The sequence below is a fragment of the Drosophila ananassae genome, chromosome XR, assembly GCF_017639315.1.
Source record: "Drosophila ananassae strain 14024-0371.13 chromosome XR, ASM1763931v2, whole genome shotgun sequence".
In the NCBI taxonomy this organism is placed as follows: Eukaryota; Metazoa; Arthropoda; class Insecta; order Diptera; family Drosophilidae; genus Drosophila; species Drosophila ananassae.
Window position 1 is genome coordinate 2,268,963 of NC_057932.1, and position 23,332 is coordinate 2,292,294.

A 23,332-nucleotide genomic window follows, 5' to 3' on the forward strand; every position below is an offset into this window, starting at 1 on the left:
TACATCAATCTCATTCGCGGAAGAATTTTTTCAAAATTCCAAAGATAATAGAAAAATTAATCACTCGTCATTTGCAACACCTTTGTAGTTCAATCATTTCACTGTCACAACATTTTAGAGCTAACATCCTCCTTTTCTAATAGTTTTTAATCATTTGACATTTAACTTGGTAAATCAATTTATCTTGTGAAATATTTTTTATATTCAGAACTCAGATTTATACTCAGAATGAGAGATTTAAGCACGGTTGCCACTTCGAAAATGATGAGCCAAAATTAGATTAAAAATGAGCCAATTTGAATAAGAAAGAGCCAAATTTTTGTTCACCTTCACTGTCTTTACAGTCGAAATAACATAAACTAAAACAATTTTTATTTAATTTCAGTTAATAAAAAATGAATTGGTTTTTTCAAATTTAAAATATTTTGTATCACTATTAGCAAAATAAAGCCATATTCAATAAAAATGGGGCAAAGAGCCAACGAGAAAAAAAGAGCCAGTTTTGGCTCATAAGAGCAACCGTGGCTTTAAGATAAACATTTTTCAACCATGTGAAGATGATTAAAATTAACATACACCCATTTTGAAAAAAAAAACAAACCGCCATGATTTTCAATTTTATGAATAGCAATATTTAATATAAAATAATTGTTTTCGTAAAGTACGGGTTAGTTTTTTCAAATTACTTTTTAAACAACGGCATAAAACCTTTTTGTATTACTTAAATTATAGATGAGTAGTGCAATCTCATGATCGTGCATCAGCTCCCGACAACCTAAAACTTCCGAATGCCTTTCTTTCGTTATTATCCTTTTTTATTGTCTTCAGTGCTGCCAACTGGTGTAACGCAAATGGGATTCATCAATTTCTCCATCTAACATAAATATATAAAAAATATTAAATAATAGCTATTACAATCGGTAGTGTACAAATTTGAAAGTTATATTCGGAAAAATGAATAACAACAAAGTACATTTGTTTTATTGTTAACAAAAGGAAAAACCTTATGGATTAGCTTCAAGGAAATATCATTTCCATTCCTCTAACTTATAAACTATCAAAGTAATGGCATTTCCGACCAATCACTTATATGGCAGCTATAAGATGTGATATAGTCGAAATATAGTCTATAGTATATATAGATATAGTTTCAAAACTGAGAGTAAATTATAATACCATCTGCAACATTCTTCTTAAAGCCTTAGCCTGCAAGAAAAGCGAAAGTTATATTAATTGTATTCGTTTAAAATATTACATATAATATATGTACATATTTGCCAATCTCCTTATTTAAATTTCGATTTCATTAAAGGGCCCCATCAAAAGTTTGTTTATCAAATTATTTATTTGCTTTTATCTTTGTTTCAAAACAATTTTTTAAGAACTTAAGAAAACTGAAGTGAAGAAAAAAAAAATGTCGCGGAACGTTGTTTACAACTTGGAAAGTGCCAAGAGCAATTAATTTCTATTTAGTAAGTTATTTTTTACAATGTAGCAGTGTTATAACAATATAGTAAATGGAAACTATAAATTTATGTTCTTAGAAATTGGACGTCTACGAGTTGATACATAAAGTTAAAAGAAAGATAGCCAGGAAGAATAACTGTGCTCTCATAAATAATGGAGTTCATTTAAAATTTCAAGGAGAAATAGCGTGAAAATGCCTGAGGCCATTGTAGTTCAAACATCATTTCCATTTGTTGGCACCTAGTGCCAAGACCTACTACCCTATATGCACACTTAGTAATTTTATCCAATCAATATGCATCAGCATGTTGCAATATACAAACCCACTAACCTATTAGCAATAAGCACAAAGCACAAATATTCAACCTAATAACCCAGCACTAGTAGACGGCGTCAGAAGCAGAAATCAGCATTATCAGCAAGAAGAATGACCGACTGACAAAAACCAAGTAAAAACCAAGCATGTGCTAGCAATGCATAAACAAGCAATCTGAGTCAGCAGACTCAGAGGTGGGTGACCCTGGCATTAACATTAGTTTGAGCACGTCCTCAACAATAACATTGACCTTCCGTAGATTTAAGTATGTATAATTTAGCATCTTATATAAGAATTGTTCTTCTGAAATAAAGATAGTTGCGAAATCAGAGTGAATCGTCTCGTTACTCAGTGTCTGAACCACGGCACTTAAAATCAACCTGTAGGACTCGCTGAAGGCTATCTACTTCAAGTGTTGCTCCCGTGAAACGAACCACAAGTAGACCCCGCGTTACCTAACTACTTCTAGTGTTGCAAGGAGATCCCGCGGCATATCAGTCTATTTCGAGTGTTGCTCCCGTGAAACGGACCACCAGTAAACCCCGCGTTACCTAACCTACTTCGAGTGTTGCTCCCGTGAAACGGACCGTCAGTAGGACCGGCCGATAAGGAATCAGCCGAACCACCATACCACCGGTACTTGAGGAAAACCAGCCCAGGACTTCAAGCACCCCACATCTATTCCAGCCTGATCACAGCAAGCACATGGTCAACCGATCAGTCCCTTGCAGAATCCAGGCAATTTAGTCAGAACCCTTAAACGTTCCTTTGACTACGACTCCGGGACCTACCGTTATGCCCGCGAGTTCAACGTTGTGGCCGCATAACGCTCTACGGACGAATACCATCAAAGGATCATCCTGGGTATGCGTCGAACTACAGTGGCTAACGAATAGAGGAATAATATTTCTATTCCTTTCTGTCCTTTTATAAGCTATGTTAAAATGTAAGCGTTTTGGAAAATTCTGGCTGTCTACATTACAATTAATGAGAAAAAAAACCACATCCAACATTTTTATGAAGATTATTAAGAAATTCTTTTGAACATGTTCAATGTTCAGTGTATTCTGTATTGAGTTGAATTCATGACCCGTATTTCAGTATCGGGGCAGACCAATAATACATTTAAAATTTTATTTACTTTATTTTTACTTTTTTTATTTATTTTATTTTTCCCTATTCATAGGTTCTTATGACCATATTGCAATGTCGGCAATTTGAGTTTTAAATGAATAAGTTGTATACAAAAATTTTCGAATATATCGGCAATAATTGGGTCTGAATTCGAAAATGCGTTTCAAACGTATGCAGAGAAGCAACATGTTACACTATCTTGAATAGACTGAACCCGACAGAGGCGAAAATAACTCTTATAACATTCCGGAATTCTTAACGGCTTAGGAATAGCCGACCTAAAAAGTTTCTTACTTGCAGTGATCTTACCTGCAGAGAGAAAAATGACGAGAGTTCAATAAAATCACAGATCAGTGATTATATGTTTTATAGCAGGTCACTATTAAACATATAATTAAAAACCGATGAAAATTAAAGTATAGGGACATAAATCTTCCCCTCTGCAAAGAGATCGGTCACATCGAAAACCTATTTACCCGGAAAAACATCGGATCTAAAAATCTCTTGCTTTAACCAGGTTTTTAGGCGGGTTCCAAAATGACGGGATTATAGCCCAGGTTCTCGAATATACCTATAATTAGGCTTGTGTCTATAAGTAGGCATGGATGGTACGTTTGCCATCGTCCCAGACTACAAGCTACATAGCAAGCTACATAGCGACCAGCTTGGTACCTTTCGAATATGTGCTTGCCGGGCAACATACATCCTCTGGATAATAGGCGAAGTGTATCTATCTCTTCTCATGATCTATGGGTCACAGCACCGGAGTTGTATGACGAAACTCCACGTCGAATCTGAGGATTCTAACCGCGATTTGGGTAGCGGGATAGATTCTTCGGGTGCAGGAATAATTTCGCGCTGCAGGAACGATTTTGCTAAACATTCTATTACTATAATAATAATTTGTGCTTAACTGTACATGTTGACCTTTTGCTAAGTTAGATGCCAATTAATATGCTTTGAAAAACTCTGATCTTGTTAAGGAGGGTCCTTGCTTCCACTCTGTATACGACTAGGCTTTGTTTCGATATCGGAGCAAGGATCGCCTTTTAGATGCAGATTTTATTTGATACTCGCAATTTGCTGTTACCTTTAATCTGCCAGTGGAACTTTTTTACCTTGCCGTCTAAGCTGATCCTGACTCTTCTTGTGTGCGCCGAGGAAGTCAGCCCCTTGACAACTCCTAAATAGGTGTGCTCATTGACCTGAGGTAGCAGCGAGCCATGGAGAAAGAGTCTCTCCTAAAGGTGAGTGCGGTGGTAGCACTTGTTTCGGTTTGATTTATATAAAAGCCCAGTTTTCAACATTTTTAAGGAGACCCTAAGGATTATCACTAGCGTTGTAGACTCCTCCTGGCGCTCCTGGAGCTCCTGGCCGTGTCGTCTGCGTATGTGGCAAGGCACATAGGAAACTCTGGTGCCACACCCTGTCAAAAGCCTGTTGGATGTCCAATTCGCCGACCGCACCATAGTTCTTGCGCTGGAATTTATAAAAGATGACTTTTAGTTTCAACTCGATAGCTTTCAACTCTTGGGAAGCCACATTTGCCGAGTCTAAGATCCTGTATTAAATTTACTAATCGAGACACACGATGGAAAACTAAGTCCTACATTGGTCTCAGTGAAACAAATGAGACAGATTATTAAAAAGATACAAGCACACCTCCCACAAGGAAGTCGACAACCCATCACAGCTGAGACAGCTCGAACCGTGTATCTTCTGACGACCACTCAGGTACAAGAAACCGAAAACTTGTTGATGTTCCACACTAGCATCCCTCTGGTGGAAGATAACGAATGCACTGTATATCGTATGGAGCCAATACCACAAGCAACTAGAGAAGGCTTAGTAATAACAAAAACAGAAACAAGACGATTTGACGATGCCCATCTAAAACACATCAATGTATCAGTGGAAATAATGGAAGCAAGGTATGCAAATTTAAACAGACGCTCGTCGGCCAATGGAGGTGTTATTAATACATCGGGTAGACGAATGTAAACTAGAGGCAATCAAGGGGACTAGTTATTGGGTTCAATTGACGGAAAAAAATTCATGGATCTTGGGGACAACAGGGCCAATAACAATGACGTATGTATGCTCAGCAGAAAAAGATCAGATCATCATCGAGGGCGTAGGCAAGCTGACAATCAGGCCAGACTTTATGAGTCCTACAGTTACGTTACTGGGCCGAGCACAACTCAACTCGTCAGGAAAAGTAAAGATGTCAGGGAGCTATGTGCATGAATGGCCATCACATGGAAAAATAAAGACAACAGAAGGACAGTTGGAGTCAACATTGGATCAATTAGAACAACGCTTATCAATAATCCGGGGTAGTAATGCTAGAAGTAGCCAATCTCATAGCCGCATGGTACACACGGTGTGCCAGGAAAGACATCCCACTAGCCAGTCATCCGAAATCTGTAACAGACCAAGGAGAAGAGTATCGACTGATCGAATGACGAACTTTGGCGCTGGCAAAGATGGGCGTCACAAGAGCATATGATCCATGTTCTCCCGAATAAAAGCAGGTAGCTATAAAACACAATGACGTATGTATGCTGAGCAGAAAAAGATCAGGTCATCATCGAGGGCGTAGGCAAGCTGACAATCAGGCCAGACTTTATGAGTCCTACAGTTACGTTACTGGGCCGAGCACAACTCAACTCGTCAGGAAAAGTAAAGATGTCAGGGAGCTATGTGCATGAATGGCCATCACATGGAAAAATAAAGACAACAGAAGGACAGTTGGAGTCAACATTGGATCAATTAGAACATCGCTTATCAATAATCCGGGGTAGTAATGCTAGAAGTAGCCATTCTCATAGCCGCATGGTACACACAGTGTGCCAGGAAAGACATCCCACTAGCCAGTCATCCGAAATCTGTAACAAACCAATGAGAAGAGTATCGACTGATCAAATAACGAACTAATGTAGCCGCGCTGGCAAAGATGGGCGTCACAAGAGCATATGATCCAGGTTCTCCCGAATAAAAACAGGTAGCTATAAAACACACAAAGTTCGTAAACGTATTTATTAGGTAACATAAATATAGTAATTAATGTAGTATTAAGAGGCATATCGTTCATCATCAGTGCCCATCAAGGCAGCACCACTGTCAGTAGAAACTTTATCATCACTATCCCTAGTGATGTGAGGGAGAATGTTGGCAACGGATGCCAATACCTACTAACCTAGCATCCCAGCATTATAGGCAATAGTTTAGCAATAAGCAGCCATTGATTTCCGACCGATTAACCCCAGCTATAGATGGCGACGATCCTCATGGGATTCAATGAAAAATATAGCGGAATAAAAGTAAATTTTTAACTTTTGAAAAATAAGTTGGGTTTTGTTTTTTATTTAATAAGTAACACTTCAAAAAGCTCAAAAAATTTTTCGAATAAGCTTTAAAGTGCATCCCTGATTGGCTGAAAACTTTAAAACTTAACCTTTTTTCTTCTTTCTAACCTTGTTCATACAAAGATTTGATGCTGTTTGTGATCCATCCTTAAGCATCAAATAAAGGATTATATTTTATTGTATTAACAAAAATAACTTTTGTTTCCTTTAAAATAAGGTATGTACTTAATATAAATTGTATGCTCGTGACCTGTCTTTCCATATGCAGCTAATAAATGTATTATTATACCCTTGCAGAGGGTATTATAATTTTGGTCAAAAGTGTGCAACACAGTGAAGGAGACATCTCCGACCCTATAAAGTATATATATTCTGAGTCGATATGAGCATATCCTGTCTGTTTGTCTGTTTCTACGCAAAATAGTCACTCAGTTTTGAAGCTATCGAGTTGAAACTTTGCATACATCCTTCTTTGGTGTTTTTTAAATTACAAAGTCGGGACTTGGTACCGATTCCATTTTGCGCAATCTAAACCGATTTCCCAAATTGCATAAAGATCGGCCGACTATATCTTATAGCTGCCACATAACAGAACAGAAATGGAACAGCCTTGTTATTTTTAAAGATGCTTGAGGCTGTTTCCAAAATTTTTATTGGATAATTGATTCGATGGTGAAATTCTCATAAGGATGTACAATAATATAAGCTTCTACCTAACTGCATGGGTATATCAACTTCGGCTCCGTCCGAAGTTAGCATTCTTTTTCTTTTTGTAAGTTGCTTTTGTAAGAATTACTTTTGAACAGCTAACTAACTTTATTGGAATATAAATAACGTCCTTCAATCGTATTTAAGCAAATTTAAGTATTTATCTAAAGTGTCAGTTCTTGGGGGGTGAAAATGTCGAAAATAATAACCAACTACGTCCAACTCTTAAGTCACTGGCATTTTGTAGGTGAATTGTCAGTCGGTAAACGCCATGTGGCTTGGTAAAAATGGCGCAACAAAAAAGCTTAAGTGTTAAATGAATTTGTTTTTGGTATAATTATGAAGAACAAGAACTTTGTAGAAAAGGATATATGCTTTGACTATTTATAATTTAAAAAAAAAACAAATAATGATTCTGATTTATATTAAATATGTAAGAAAACTAATATATACATGAGTTTTACATGAAGATTTTGGTTTTATTCGCGTGGTTCCCACTGCATACGTACAGCCCACCTCCCGTCCAACCTACCGAGGACGCTGCCGCGTGATGAACGGGAATAAATCCGAGAAAGTTTAAGAAAAGAGTAGGAGTAAGATATCACGAGGAAGAGTGTTGCACAGATAAGGCGGTTAATATAAGCGATTTAAGATTGTTAGTGGAGCAAAGTGACAAGATGTGGTAGAGACCATTGTAGTCTGAACATAGTACACTGAACGGATCGTGTTGCACATATGTCGAACTACAATGGCTGAGGAGTAGAGGACGAAAGTTTCTTGTCCTTCTACTAGGAACGTTAAAATTTACGCGTGTTAGTAAATGCTGGCTGTCTACATTTCCATAAATAAGATTATATAGAAACATGACACCCAGCATCGTTCTACGGTTTGTTAATGATGGTAAGTTGATTAGTAAAAGTCTACTATGATAAGAGGGGAGGTAAAGATTTGCATCCCAATTAAGTCCCCTAAGAGCAAAAGTAAGGAAGTTTTTTTGTACAGATTCAATGTGATCTTGGTGTACTCCATATTGAGGACTCCAGACACACGATCCATACTCAATAATCGGACGGACCAGTGATGTATATAACGTTTTACGTCATTAAATTCTTTTGACCATCTTTTAATAAAACCAAGCACACCCATAGCTTTATTAACCATGGTAGATACATGGTCGGTAAATTTAAGTTTCAAATCTAATAGGACACCTAGATCGTTAACCTGATTTAATCGTTCTAAGGCGTTCCCATAGAGCAAGTACATAGCCTGGTGAGGACTAGATCAGTAAAAAGACATAAGTTTACATTTCGATCCATTAAGCTTTAGGTTATTTGCTAAGCACCAATTCTGAAGTTTATCCAAATCTGATTGAAGTCTAGATTGGGCGCTAGTGAATTTATACTGAAGGCATAGCTTAACGTCATCAGCGTACATAAGTACAAGTGAATTAGTTAAGGCAAGGGGCAAGTCGTTAATAAACAGTGTAAAAAGTAGGGGTCCAAGATGGCTTCCTTGGGGCACCCCAGATGTGGCGCGGACTAAACGCGAGGTAACATTTTTAAAAAAAACACGTTGGGTTCTCCCAGATAAGTAGCTCGAAATCCAGATAAGAAGATCAGTTGGGAATCCCAAAAGACTGAGTTTACTTATAAGAAGCGAATGGTTAACAGAGTCAAATGCTTTACTGAAGTCAGTGTATATGACGTCTGTTTGTAAGCCATTCTGGAAGCCATCCGTGATAAAAGATGTTAGCTCCAATAAGTTGGTAGCAGTGGAGCGGCGCTTTATGAAGCCATGCTGGCACGGAGTTATTATTGAACTACATAGGTGTTGCAAATGTGGAGTGATAAGTTTTTCAAAAAGGTTTGGAATTGCTGACAATTTAGAGATGCCTCTATAATTTGCAGCGTCGGATTTTTTTTCCTTTTTTATGCAGCAGAATAATGAAGGATTCCTTCCACATAAGGGGAAAGATAGAAGTTTCCAGCGATAGATTAAAGAGTTTAACGAGCGGTTTGCACAGTGCCTCGGCGCAGTACTTCAGAACACAGCCTGGTACTCCATCAGGGCCTGGCGAATACACGGGCTTGACCTTAAGAAGATCCGATAACACACCACTTTGATCGAAAGATGGGCAAAATATAAGGTTGGCTGATTGGATATTATAAGTGTAAGGCTGAGATGAACTGCTGCTAGGTGAATACGTAGTTTGAAAAAACTGTGCAAAAAGATCGGTCATTGCCTGATCAGTGTTCGCATAAGAGTTCTCAAACGTAAGCAGTGGGGGAAAAGGTACATGTTTCCGCTTATTGTTTACAAAGTTATAAAACTGCTTCGGATCCTGTGTAAACTGAATCCTGCAGCGGCGAACAAAACTCCTATAACATTTTGCGTTATGCACGGTGAATTTGGACCGAGCTACTAAGTATTTTGAATAACTAACTGTACAGCCAGATAATCTATGTTTGTTTAAAAGTCTACTCATACTATTCTTTAAATTTATAAGGTGCCTTGTATACCAAGGCGGATTCGTTGAAGCGGACGGATATTTCCACGGCACGCAAGCGTCGAACAATATGTTCAAAGTGTAATAAAATTTTTGTAATGCGATGTTTATATCCTCGTATGCCAGTAAATCAGACCAATCAAATTCCAAAATTAACTTATTTAATTTCATAAAGTCAGCCTTACGAATGTAACGAACTTTCTAAGATTTAACTGTAGACTTAAGGTCAAAAAAGTAATTATTTTCGATTGAAACCTCAAGAGTGGGATGATATGGATCCTCAGGGTTAGAAAGGGGCAAAGTTCTGGAAAGAGTAATTCCATCAGGATCAGAAACGAAACATAAGTCCAACAGCCGACCTAAAGAATTTCTAACGTGGTTAATTTGCCCGAGTGACATGTCGAACATGCCCTCAGGGAAGTCATGGTGGGAGTTAAGCTGTAAAGACGGTGAATTATCAACATTTGACCACATAAGTTCTGGGATATTAAAGTCACCCAGAGCTATCAGCTGGTCACCATCAGACAGACGATCGAAAACCAAACGAATAGCGGACAAATGTTTCCAGTATGTTGGCGGTTCGGACGAAGGTGGTATGTAAGAACAGGTTGCATATAAAGATTGATCGGACAAATTGATTTTGATGCAAAGGAATTCAATGTCACCAAACTCTTGTACCTACTAGGAATAACTTCGGAGCTTAAAATCTCCGGCTTTAACCAAGTTTCTGTAAAGACTATTATGTGAGATGCAAGAAAGAACTATCAGAATACAGTTTGGGAAGTTTACTACGTAACCTAGTATTCTAGTATTCTGAGAGGTAAGGTTGGTCAGTGGCCGTAACATGTGGGAGTTTTACACCCACAGATTTGGTTATCGTTTGGTTAGCCACCGTACTTGACTGATGTTCTTGGACGAAGGTACATGCCAAAAGCTGGCGGAACAAATCGTCTTGAACATCTGAGATCAGAGATATAAGCGGCTGCATAGTAGTCGGCTGAGCATGCTGAAGATTATTCGCCACAAGCACATCACTAAAAGAGGATTTCTTACGCTTTGGGGACTCATTTAGTAGATGAAGACTACAAAACTTTGTATCGAGCGCACAGCAAAAGTGGAGACCAGACCTATGTAAAATAGCATCCGAATCTGAGGCCGTGAACCCGGCAGACTTAGCGTGTAAAACGTTTTCACAAAGCCAGCAGTGGGTGGTTGGCTGGGAAGAGGAGATTGTCTTATTACAAGACTTCAGAGCACAGACAAGTTTAAATTCCATAATTAAATATTAAAGATTATTACAAATTCAACCACTGTAGCAGAGAAACGAAAGGGGGAGATTAAAGAGAGCAGTTAGTCCGAGTTAGTAAAATGCAAAGAATAGAGACAAGAATCTCTATTGAGCGAGAATATAAGCAATAGAATAGAAGCAACACCATAAGAGATGAAGAAGCAAAGCAAGGCTATGTTTGAAAGGAAAATAATCAAGTTATTATTTTACCTCCGAATGTATCACTGCACACGCGAAGCGATACTGATCTAAAAATTGCAATTTGTTTTTTTGTGTATAAGAATAAACACCGAATGTTTATGGTAAGCTTATTATACATTTTATAAAAACGCAGTCCGCACAAAAAAAAAACACGTCCGTCCGCTTTAAGATAAAGAGAGGAAATTAGGTGATGATTTTTCGGCCTTTGACCGAAATTATTATTGTTATACCCTTGCAAAGGGTATTATTATTTTGGTCAAAAGTGTGCAACGCAGTGAAAGAGACATCTCCGACCCTACAAAGATTATATATTTTTAATCAGTATCACCTTCTGAGTTTATAAAAGCATGTCCGTCTGTCTACTTCTACACAAACTAGTCTCCCAGTTTTAAGCTATCGTCTTTAAATACTTCTTTTGTCTGCAGGCAGTATATAAGTCGTAACGACCGGGATCGGTCAGCTATATCCTATAGCTGCCATATGACTGATTGATCGATTCCACAAGTTTGGTGTTAGACTTTGGTGATTTTAACTTTTAAATTAGATGGATGAGACTTTCTACGAATTCCATTTTGGGCAACCTTATCCGATCTGCCAGATCTCAAAGGCTATATTTAACCTTGCTATTTTTCCAAAGATGTTTCCAAAGATTTTATTAGAAAATTGATTGAATGGGGAAATTCTCATAAGCATCGGACAACTATATACGATCCGGTATATAAATTATATTATAATATTTATATAATAATATAAATTTTCTACATAACTGCTAAGATATCATCATCATCGGCTCCTCCTAAAGTTAGCTTTCTTGTTGTTTTTAAACATTAAGGTAAAGTAATGATGTAATATTTTTACTCCCAACAGTATTAAAAGACCAGAAAGGACGGGTAAAATAACCGAAAATGCATCTAAATCATTTGTTTAAAAACTTTTCTATGTTTCAATTTTAATTCAAATTCATTTATCAACAAACACATTACACATTACTACAGTGATTCTGAACTTTTAAAGTGACATAGTAGAAATTGTTTATCTGGTCAAATAAAACACTAAATTATCGCCTTTTATTCGTATATTGCGGATTTTGACGCCATTGCTTCGGTACAACTTCAAAAAATTCTGTCTTTCATGCCACAAAACAATGTTGTCTCGTTAATACTGAATAAAACGATCCAAATTTTATTAAAAAATTGTTAAACTTGTTGAAGTTAGTTATAAGTTAGTCTTAAGTTGATCACGACTCAGAGCGGAGTTAATTAAAGAATTAATAAAGTTATTAAATATACTATAAACATAAACCTCCGTATAATAATTAAACAACAAAATACCAACTGAGAAAGTTGGCAATCAACACTAAACTGGTGATGAGGATACCAAATATCGACAACTATAAACTCTAAAATTTCGTTTTTCAATACTATATTCTACATTAACACAGAAATAATCATAGTATTGGACATTTCTAAATACTAGGCGGACACGTGCTAAAAGCACTTTACGTTACACGCATAATAAAATAAGAAAGAAGAACTTAGAGACGGTAAACTAAAAGCTTATCTTACCGCTACGGCTGGAAACTGTGAACAAGGTGATCGATGTGAAGCAACAATTGACAAACCGTGGTTCCAAAGCATAAAACATAAATTAAAACTTTTTCCTGTCTGGGTAATTTACACAGAAATAAGTTAGAAATGGATGCTACTAGAATAAATGCGTTTAATTTAACTTTGAACTGCTTGAAAAATGTACACGACTTTGATGGCACCGATGTTAACCAATTGCCAGACTTTATTTCGCAAATCGAAGAAATTATTCCAATGCTCGCCGATTACAACGATGCAACAGGAAAAATCTTATTCGGCTTTGTACGAAATAAATGTGTAGGAGTATCAAGACCAGTTATTCAATGGTACGGTAAAATCGAAAATGTTGATAAACTCAAAGAAATGTTGCTGAAAAACTTCGGGGAAAAAGAAAAAAGCGATAACTTAATGGACATACTTAAAGTGTGTAGGGTAGACGGTACAATAGAACAATATTATGATAAAATTAACGATGTTTCAAATCGCTTGCATAATCGTATACTTAACCAGAATTGCTTTGCGAGTATTTAGAGACAACTTGCCAGAGCCGACTTAGACTATGATTTTCGCTATTAACCCCGAAACACTAGATGAGGCTTATAAAATCATCGAGGATGCTAGACATCATAATTATACATACGTTTTACGGACCTTTCCGGAGAGTTAATAAAAATAATAAACCAAACTATAGGTAAAATTTCAGCGATGATAATCAAAATTTTAATGAGCAACTAGTACTTCAGACGGACGATTCTAATAAAGGCCAGCAAAACCACTTCAAACCCGGCAATAATAAATTCAGTACCAACTCAAGGTTCAAAGGTAGCAAAAAACAGGCAAAAGACACTACAGCTAGCGCATGCTCAAAAATGTCAACAAGTAGCCGAAACAGCCAGTCCTCTTGCCAAAATAAACTTTCTTCGGAACCAATGGAAATTAATCAATCGAGTGGAAATTTTCAATCGGTAGGGTCAGAAGATTACCCTATATAGAAATTAAAACTCACGTTAGGACACTACTTTTCGTGATAGATACTGGAGCAGAGTTCAGCAAAATTCATTAACAAAAACGTCTGTAACCCATAATGGAAAACCAATGTTGATATAAAAATAAAAGCTTTAGGAAACGAAATTAAAATAAAATATTATGTAGATTCCCATAGTTTAAAGAATTTAATATAAACAAGAAAGGAAAGCTAACTTCGGGCGGAGCCGAAGTTTATATACCCTTGCAGTTCAGTCGCAGTCCGCTAGGTGGCGCCACGCATCTTATATTATTAGATATATAGCAGATCGTATAAAGGCGGCCGATCCTTATGAAAATTGGCAGATCAGATTGTTTTAAATATAGAATCTGTACCAAGTCCCATCTTTCTAACTTAAAAAACACCAAAGTTATGCCAATTCCGATCGTTGTATGACAGCTATAGGATATAGTCGGCCGATCCTTATGAAATTTTGTACATAAGATATGTTGATCAAATATAACATGTGTGGTCCCAACCCCCTATCTTAAAAAACAACGAAGTTATAGCATTTCCGATCAATCAGTTATATGGCAGCTACAGGATATAGTCGGCCGATCCTTATGAAATGCGAGAAATCAGATTGTTTTTTCAACTTTTGCTCTGGAGTAACTGTGTGTTAAGGTATGATGACAGTACACATATGGGTTCTTCACAAAAATTTCAACATCATTTAACAAATGTCTAAAAATTTCAATTTTCTTGGAAAAAAGGCAAAAGTGGAAAGTCTAGCGCCGACCTAAAAAATTTCTGACGCGGTTAATTTCATGATAAGCATGTGTGATGCTTGGAATCGTCCATAAGATAAAAAACGGATTTAATAGTGGACAAGTGACGATAGTATGTGAGCGGTAATATATAAAGATTGACCAGACAAAATGATTTTAATACAAAACAAGAAAGGAAAGCTAACTTCGGGCGGAGCCGAAGTTGATATACCCTTGCAGTTGAGTCGTAGTCCGCTAGGTGGCGCCACGCATCTTATATTATTAGATATGTATATAGCGGATCGTATATAGTTGGCCGATCCTTATGAAATTTGACATATTCAATTATTTTTCCCAAAGAGTAATCTGTACCAAGTTCCATCTTTCTAACTTAAAAAACACCAAAGTTATGCCAATTCCGATCATTCTATGACAGCTATAGGATATAGTCGGCCGATCCTTATGAAATTTTGTACATAAGATATTTTGGTCAAATATAACATGTGTGGAAAGTCCCAAACCTCTAACTTAAAAAACACCAAAGTTATGGCATTTCCCATCAATCAGTTATATGGCAGCTATAGGATATAGTCGACCGATCCCGCCCGTTCCGACTTATATACCTGCAAAGGAAAGAAGGGTGTGTGCAAAGTTTCAACTCGATAGCTTTAAAACTGAGAGACTAGTTTGCGTTGAAACGGACAGACGGACATGCTTATATCGACTCAGGAGGTGATCATGATCAAAAATATGTATACTTTATAGAGTCGGAGATGTGTCCTTCACTGCGTTGCACACTTTTGACCAAAATTAAAATACCCTCTGCAAGGGTATAAAAAATTAAACTCTCTTCTCTTATACTAATGTTACCAAACATTGCATACGCCAACATTATGAAAAACTCTTTAATTTTACACAAATTAAAGTATGTATACTTTAATAAAAGCAGTTCGAAGCCACACTTCAAGATAAACGCATATAACTCTCTCATATGGACATATCATGTTGGCGACGAAGAAAAAAGAAAATGGTGTCACGTAGTCGTTGATTTTTATCAAGATGCCAACAGAAAGTAGCTTAATACAATCAATCCTTGCTCAAGAATTTACGACAACTGTATTGGAGCAGCAACGAAACTGGATGCAAGAAATATTAAAGAAATATCAAAATTTTCGGGACGCGCGGGTGAATCTATATGTCCTCCGTTTTACGTATTTTACAAAGATTTACAAAGCTGGGAGTCATATCTCGAATAATTATCGCAACATTTTAACGCGTATTCGGTCAGTGCAGATCTGAAACAATAAGCTTACTTCCTTTCGTGGTGCGTTTTTTTTTTTTTTTATAATTTTATCTTTTATTTATTCCATCTTCTTTTATTAAGAGACTAACAACAATTTTAAAAATCTTAATCTAATACATAATTAGTTTATCTTTGTAAACATCTACTATGGAGCCGATGTCAACGGGCTGGAAGGCATTTCTTCTTAATCGGGATTGTTAACTAACTTGGTTTAGCGATCTGGCTAGAAGATTTTGGTGCGTGGAGAGTTTCCTTTTGTAGTTTTCCTGGAGTTGAGAAATTTCGACTTTGACGAGAGGTATACCTAGGTCTCTATGGATATCTTCATTGCGAATGTACCATGGAGCTCCTGTGATGGTTCTGAGCACTTTAGACTGTGCCCTTTGTCTATAACGTCTATATTTCTACTGCTCGCATTGCCCCAAAGTTCGGAGCCATACTTCCAGATAGGCTCAACGCTCAACGTCAAACAAACGTTGTTTTAAGACTTTTTTGTATTCATACGATATTTAAGCTCTTTATAAACTGGGCATCCCCCATGCACTTTGGGAGCTTTGGTGGAGCTTCTGCGCAAGCTCTTAGATTTTATGCACTTGTTTTTCGGCATTGCTTTGGATCGGCCGCGGAATTAGTTTTGGGGTTAAATTGACCATTAATAAATATAATACTAAAATTGAACCTCGTCTTGTTAATTCGGCCGCTATCAAAACACTGATAGCTCAACAGTTGGTATTCCGAGTTGATGACTTGATGTAGTACCTCTCCCACTGCTATATTGCTCGCGTCTGTGCTTAGCGAAATGTTTGCGTTCGGTGCAGGATGTGCCAATAGTGCAGCTTGTGCTAAAGAATTTTTGCAACTGTTGAATTTGTCGATTGTTTCTGGTACCTGGTATAAGCTGCACCAGTGGAGCTCGATGTTGAATAGCATTAGGGAGGAATCGTCTATAAAAGTTGATCATTGCGAGAAATCTTCGTAATTCTTTGGCCACCTTGTGTTAGGATAAATTCGTAATTGCTTTTACCTTGGTTTGTAGAGGTTAAATACCCTGGTGGTTAATTTTATGTCCTAAGAACTCAATTGATTCTTTTCCGAAACAACATTTGCTGGGGTTTATAGTGAGATTGTACTCTTGCAGTTTCTCGAAAACTTGGCGCAGATGGATATGATGTAGTTGTATGTTGGCCGATGCGACTGCTATATCGTCGACGTAAACAAAGACAAAGTCTAAGTCTCTGAATGCTGTATGCATATAGCGTTGTTTTAGCTGCGTTACACAGTCCAAATGTCATGTGTGTGAATTCAAACAGACCAAATGGAGTTGTTATGGCCGTTTTAGGGAAGTCTTTAGGTTTTATAGGGATTTGATTGTATGCGCGGTTGAGATCGATCTTGGAGAAAATAGTTTTTCCATACAACACGTGTGTGCAATCTTGTATGTGTTGTAGCGAATACCGGGCCGATATGGTTTGCGCATTAAGGGCGTGGTAGTCACCGCATGGTCTCCATTCACCAGTAGGTTTTCGTACCATGTGTAAAGGTGAAGCATATGAAGGGCTTTTAGAAGGTCTGCTCGGAGTTTCTCTGAGGTCAGTCTTCGTGGTCGCGCGAAGGGTGGTGCTCCTTTGGTGTCGATGACGTGGGTGACGCTAGTCGTTGACGATGGACGATGTGTGATTGTGTTGAATTGTGTGATGTCTTTGAATTCCTCCAACAGTTTACAGTGAACACTCGATTAAACAGGTATGTTTTGAGCAGCTCATAACAGTTTTGTGGGAGTAATAGTTTTATTTTATACATAAGTCCTTGCAGCCAGACTCGGTCAAATGCCTGGGATATGTCCAGAAATATAGCAGAACAGTATTCTCGCTGTTCATAGGCGGTTCGAATTTCAGATGTGATACGGAGTAAAAACTTTACTAAGGTGACTAGCGAAGACGCTTGCTTTTTCTTCATCGCTGCACGCCCAAGATAGCCTTTCCTTTGAAGAAGGGAATCTGTGTGCTTGCCATTCACGGCGGAGCTGCCGCTTTTCTCGGACTAGATTTTCTATATAGGAATTTGTGGCGGAGTATGGAGGTTTTCCTGTGGTCGCAGGAGTCGAAAGCTTTGTTGCTGAGGTCATCATGTCTTCCAGGTGGTTGACTGCATCTTGAATGTCCTTGCTACAGTTAATTGACGGTCTTATGTTTATGTGAGAGCATAAATGTACTTTTTGTACCTAAGCCAGTTTGTACTTTTTGATGTGAGATAAATTTGATTATTTTGTAATTCGGCATGTTGAAATAGATGAAGCAGGACAACTGAATGGTCAGACGATAGGTCATCCAAAGGTTCGGCTCGAATGATGCTTCGGGGAATTTTTCTAGTGATCACAAAGTCAATTAGGTCTGGCTTCTTCCGTGGGTCCGCTGGCCAGTATGTAGGCTTTCCCGGTGATAGAAAGTCTAGTTTATTTCCTGGCTGTATCAGAGCGTTGAATAGTTGTCTACCCTTTGGGTTGGTTAGGCGAGAACCCCAGTGTGGGTGCTTGGCATTGTAGTCACCGCCTGCTATAAAGCAATCGCCTAGTGTATCAAAGAATTGCATAAACTCCATATCAGATATGCAGAAACGTGGTGGGCAGTATATTGCAGCTAGGTTTAGATGACCTCCCACGGTCTGAATTCGTATCGAAGTTGACTGCAAGGAATTTGTAGCAACTCGTTGGAGGGAATGGTGTTTTATGCGCTGCTTTATGAGGATCCCAGTTCCTCCATGAGTCTTCCCATCTGGATGATTTGGTGCATGAAATATATAGCCCGTCAGATAGAAGTTGTTTTTGTTCGTTAGATGAGTTTTGGAGAGGATCATAATATCGAAATTATTATCATCAAGAAATGTCTTAAGCTCATTTTTGCGCTTTGAAATGCCGTTAGCATTCCATAGACAGATTCTCAAATAAGCCATCTAATTGGATTTTTGTTTGACTTAAAGCTCCATTAGTCGATTTTGGTTTCGCATGAGCTCTTGCATATTATTTTGAATTGTGACCATTAAACTTATAAGTGTGAACAACATTCCTTCGATACCCTTTATTTCGGGGGTTGCAGATTCTTGGCCTACTCTTCCCCTCGTAGTACCCGTAGGCGGAGGTGGATATCCTATAGTTTCAGGTTCCAGTGGTGCTGAACCTACACTATTTAGTAGTCCTGGCCATCGTAGAGCGCTAGAGAAAAAAACTCCAGGTGTAGTCAAAGATGCCGTGGTGGTTAGTGTGATTTGCAAACAAACGTTGTTTTAAGACTTTTTTTGTATTCATACGATATTTAAGCTCTTTATAAACTGGGCATCCCCTGTAATTGGCAGTATGATTTCCACCGCAGTTGCCACATTTCTTAGAATTATGGTCGGTTTTATTTCTGGTACAGGTGGCAGTGTCATGGAGGCCGCCACAAGGCACACAGACTGCACGCAAGGTGAAGTACGACTTTGAGTGTCCATATTCTTGGCAGTTTGAACACTGTAGAGGTTGGTTGCTCTTATGAGGCTCCTCTACCGTGATTCTTCTATGCAGAAGATACTGTAGTTTGTATATGGGATGAATCATATTTTTAGGAGTTGTTTTTGTTTAAGGTTGTAACTCAACTTTGAACATAGAACATGGGGGACTTTTTGTCTGTTGATGACATTTATGGCTCCCTTAACTTTAAAACCTGCGCTTAAAAGGGCTTCCTTGATTTCTTTTATTGGTTCAATACCCTTTATGACCACTTGAAGGCCCTTGCTGCTCTTCAATTGGTAGGTGTAATAGTTTTTCTGGTTGTCGTTTAGGTATTTCGTGGCTAAGCGATGATTTTCCTCCGAGCAAACTTGGAGCTTGGTCTCCCGTATATTGCCCTTGGTCAGTGACATTATATGAAAATTGTTATTTCCAATTAGCTTAGCGAGACAGTTTACCATTTCGCTGCAGTTTTGATCACGTATGTAAATGGGTGGCGGCTTTTGTTTGGCTTTGGGAACTTCCGTATTCTCTTCATCATATTATTATTATTATATTGATTGTTGACTTTCATTGCTTTTGCAGCGGTAGGTTTTTTTTGTCGGCTGGGGACTGAGCTTTCGTTTTACTTGGATATATCGGTGAATGCCCGTTTGGATTGTTGCTCGGGGGGTAGCCTTCTTTTGCTCTTGCAGTGGTGTCGCTTGGTTTGATTGATTGGGCTCTGCTGAGGCCGGCTGCGCTAGTGTAGGTGACACTCGCTGAGAGACAGTTACCGATGTCACTGTTGTTGTTGTTGTGCACGATGTGGTAATCGATGTAGTAGTGCTCGTTGTAGGCAAATATAACGGAGTTGATAGAGGGTGATAGTACTGGGGAGGTGCACTGCGCACTCCAGGTTAATGCACTGCTTGTGCCTGGGAGAGCGGGAGAGCATGATCCTGCACGCTCTTCGTTTGCAACGAATGAGAAATAGGCATTGGATGACCGTCTACGCTCTGTTTCGGGAACAGAGAGCTAACTTTCGTTCATGTTGTTGGTGTTTATGTTAGGTACTGCAGGCAGAGGGGCCGCTCTTATTTCTTTAAATGAATGTGCACAAGCTGTTGGTTTAATTTGTCGTGATTGCATTTCAATTTTTGAATTTAATAAATTTTGATTTTGTGTTAGTAATTGGACACTATAAGCTCGAGACTTATGTGTGTCCAAAAGCGTCTGCTTTTCCTTCTTCACCACTTCTTTTGCTTTTTCACTGAGTTTTCTGGTATTTGCTTTGCTGCAGACAAAATCGAAGCAACACGTCTACTCTCTCTGACGATTGAGTGAAACGCTTGAGTGTAGATATTTGAACTTCTAAAAATTATTTTCGGAATAAGCAATTTGAATGCTTTTACATATAAGCAACTCACTGACAAGCTCACGGAGCATTTTAAAACCAAACGTCATATTGTTTCAGCTTGTTACGAGGTCTTCAAAAGAGCGATGAAACATTTCCAAACACATAGAGAGTGGGTAGTCGACAAGTGCGGGTTCACTCGTTAATGCAACTTTGTGTCCAACGCAAAAGGTTGTTTGTCAAACTATGTAGATGAAATAATCCGGTATCAAATCATAGTACATACGCCATATGATGCAATTCGCACATCTGCTCTTCAAATAACGCAATCAACGCTTGAAGATGTGCTCATAATAACAGAAACCTATGAGACCACAACAAAAACTTATCCTTAAAAACCTATACAAAAACCTTAGATTAGCAACTCTAAATGGAAATGTAGAAAAACATGTACCTCTTAATGCAGTTAACAGTCATCCAAAAGACTCGGCAGTAACAAAATTAAACAAACTGGCTGTGATAATTCTCACGCAAGATAAAAGTGCAAGTTTCGCGATGCCGTTTGCTACAAGTTAGATAGAAAGGGGCATATATCTCTCGAATGTATGTTAACGAATAAGAAATGATTGAAGCAGTGTACAGTGTAACAGAATTAATAAAAAATGAAAGAAACAAAATAGTCATTGATCTGGAAATCTTGAACATAGGTGTTTCATTTTAAATTGACTCAGGAGCAACCGCATCCGTAATAAACTCAAATATATACGCGCTCCTAATTAAACAACTATTCACGAGTGTTACACGCGTTTGGCCGGGCACCAATTCCACTGCATAGGGAACTGCATACAGTGGCGAAATGTGGTGAAAAAGAAATAATATTAATAGAAACGTGGAAAATTCTACCAATCTCTTTTGTCTGGAATAATTCAAAACATTTGGATTTAATATAATGTCAGTATCGAACATTAACGAGGTTCACAGTTTCAATTTTACTGTCATACACAAGAAATATAAAAACGTTTTTGAGCCCGCAATGGGAGAGATAAAAGACAGTGTGGTTTTAAAATCTTTAGCAACACCAAAGTTTTATAAAAGCCGTCAAATTCCTTTTGCATAGATATAAAAATTTAAGGCAGTGGCAGATAGATTAGTTCAAGCAGGAATTTGGAAACCGGTGAAGTTTAGCAACTGGGCATCCCCAATTGTTCTCGAACCTAAGCCAGGTAAAAAAATTCGATATTGTGGTGACTTTTAGCAAGCAGTCAACGCACAAATTGATATCAAGCAGTACCCGTTGCCTACAAGAGAGGCTTCATTCCACAGCATTTGTCATGACAAGCAGTTCAGCAAAATAGATATTAAAAATGCCTATCTACAAATGGAATTAGATTATGCTATCTGACATATTATGGTCGTGAACACACCACTGGGCCTTTTTAATATCAACGTCTTCCTCATGGAATAGCCAGCGCCCCGGAGATCTTCCAAAGATATCTAGAACAACTCCTGAAAGGAATAGGAGGTTGTGGAAAGTTTCCACTGGAAACTAGCTTGATGACATCGTCATTTCAGGAGATCACTAGGGAAGAACATTTAAAGAGACTTGATCAAGTTATTGGTACTTTTCAGGACAACGGTATTAGATGCAAAATGGATAAATGTTTTTTTTAAATGGATGAAGCGTCAGTTGTCAATTCAAATGGTAGCGTAAAATCTGGGAAATGAAGGATAACGTCCTCTGAAGCGAGGATAATTCTTTGCTTATCAAATGCGGTAACTGGTTATCGAACCTCACTGAAATGCCTTTAATATCTCCGCAATATGGCCAACATGAGACTCTTCAGTCTCTGAAAAGACGATAAAGTAATCCACATAGACGTCCACAAACTTGTGAACCAGAGTCCAATAGGACTCTGCAAAGCAGGAAGGCGACCACGGATGAAGATATTGGCGGTTGGCAAAAGCACTTCAGTATGGCAATCCTAAGACAAGACGGTGTTGATTGACTGGGAAGGTGGGGTAGCAATGGCAACACCACCGGTGCAAACCAAGCCATGTACTGATGGGGAATTGTTAGAGCTGGACAGCTGCCCGCAATGATATAACAAGGCATGATGTCGGCGATTGAACGTTGGGCAACGGGAAGCTGAACATCCGCGTGCAAAATGACCATCCTCCAAACATACAAAACAGCGGGTCAACCGTCGCACTTCGTCGTACCGTTGACTAATTGGCAAGGCAATGAAGCTTGGACAAGGAGGTAGGAAGCGCGTACGCCAAAACAGCACACAGAGCGCATAGAGCTGGACGGGCGTTAATAACCATGCACGACGAACGGTTATTCGAAGATCTACCTCGACCCACTTGGTTACCTGGTGGATACGCATCCAAAGAAAAGTCAACACATTCAAGAGTCCGGCACCTTTCCTCCAAGAATTGTTTCATGGACTCCCAAGATGGAAGGCTGTCGTTTTTTCCGGCGAGAGTGTCTTCCCACTTAGCTTTTGGGGCAGAATCCAACTTCTGGAGAATAATCTGGATGAGAAAGCATCCTTGGATCTCGGCAGCTGATCCGGAACTCATGAGAGCTGGCATATGCCCATTAAACCGATCCGATAGCTCCCGCAAAGTAGCAAAAGACCCTGGCCAGACCACACGAATCTCATTAATATGCAGGATCTCATTAATGTGGGACTGGAAAATTAAACGCCGATTACTAACACGATTGCACAATAGGTCAAGGGCCATATCGTAGTTCAAGTCAGTAATTTTCAGAACTCTCATCCTCTCCAAGGCTTACTCCCGCAGGCATGAAATGAGCCACCGGAGCTTTTTCATTTTCGTTAGGTGAGGATGGCTATCAATAGTGGTCTTAAAAAGGGCGCAGAAATTCGGCCACTCGGCATA

General features: G+C 38.5%; 1 protein-coding gene across 5 annotated transcripts in view; it reads right to left on the bottom strand.

Annotated features, from left to right (window-relative positions):
- Positions 1-606: 606 nt before the first annotated feature.
- The window catches only part of LOC6495015 (ran-binding protein 16), a 454,675-nt gene continuing 431,949 nt past the window's right edge, over positions 607-23,332 (bottom strand). For 4 of the 5 annotated variants that reach the window (XM_032456116.2, XM_044717376.1, XM_032456117.2 and 1 more), the window contains one exon: positions 607-874. In XM_032456116.2, the coding sequence (XP_032312007.2) occupies positions 825-874 (50 nt within the window). In that variant the 3' untranslated portion in view covers positions 607-824. Of the gene's footprint in view, positions 875-1,176; positions 1,207-23,332 lie in introns of all 5 variants that reach the window. The other variant, XM_044717375.1, reaches the window with a different exon arrangement.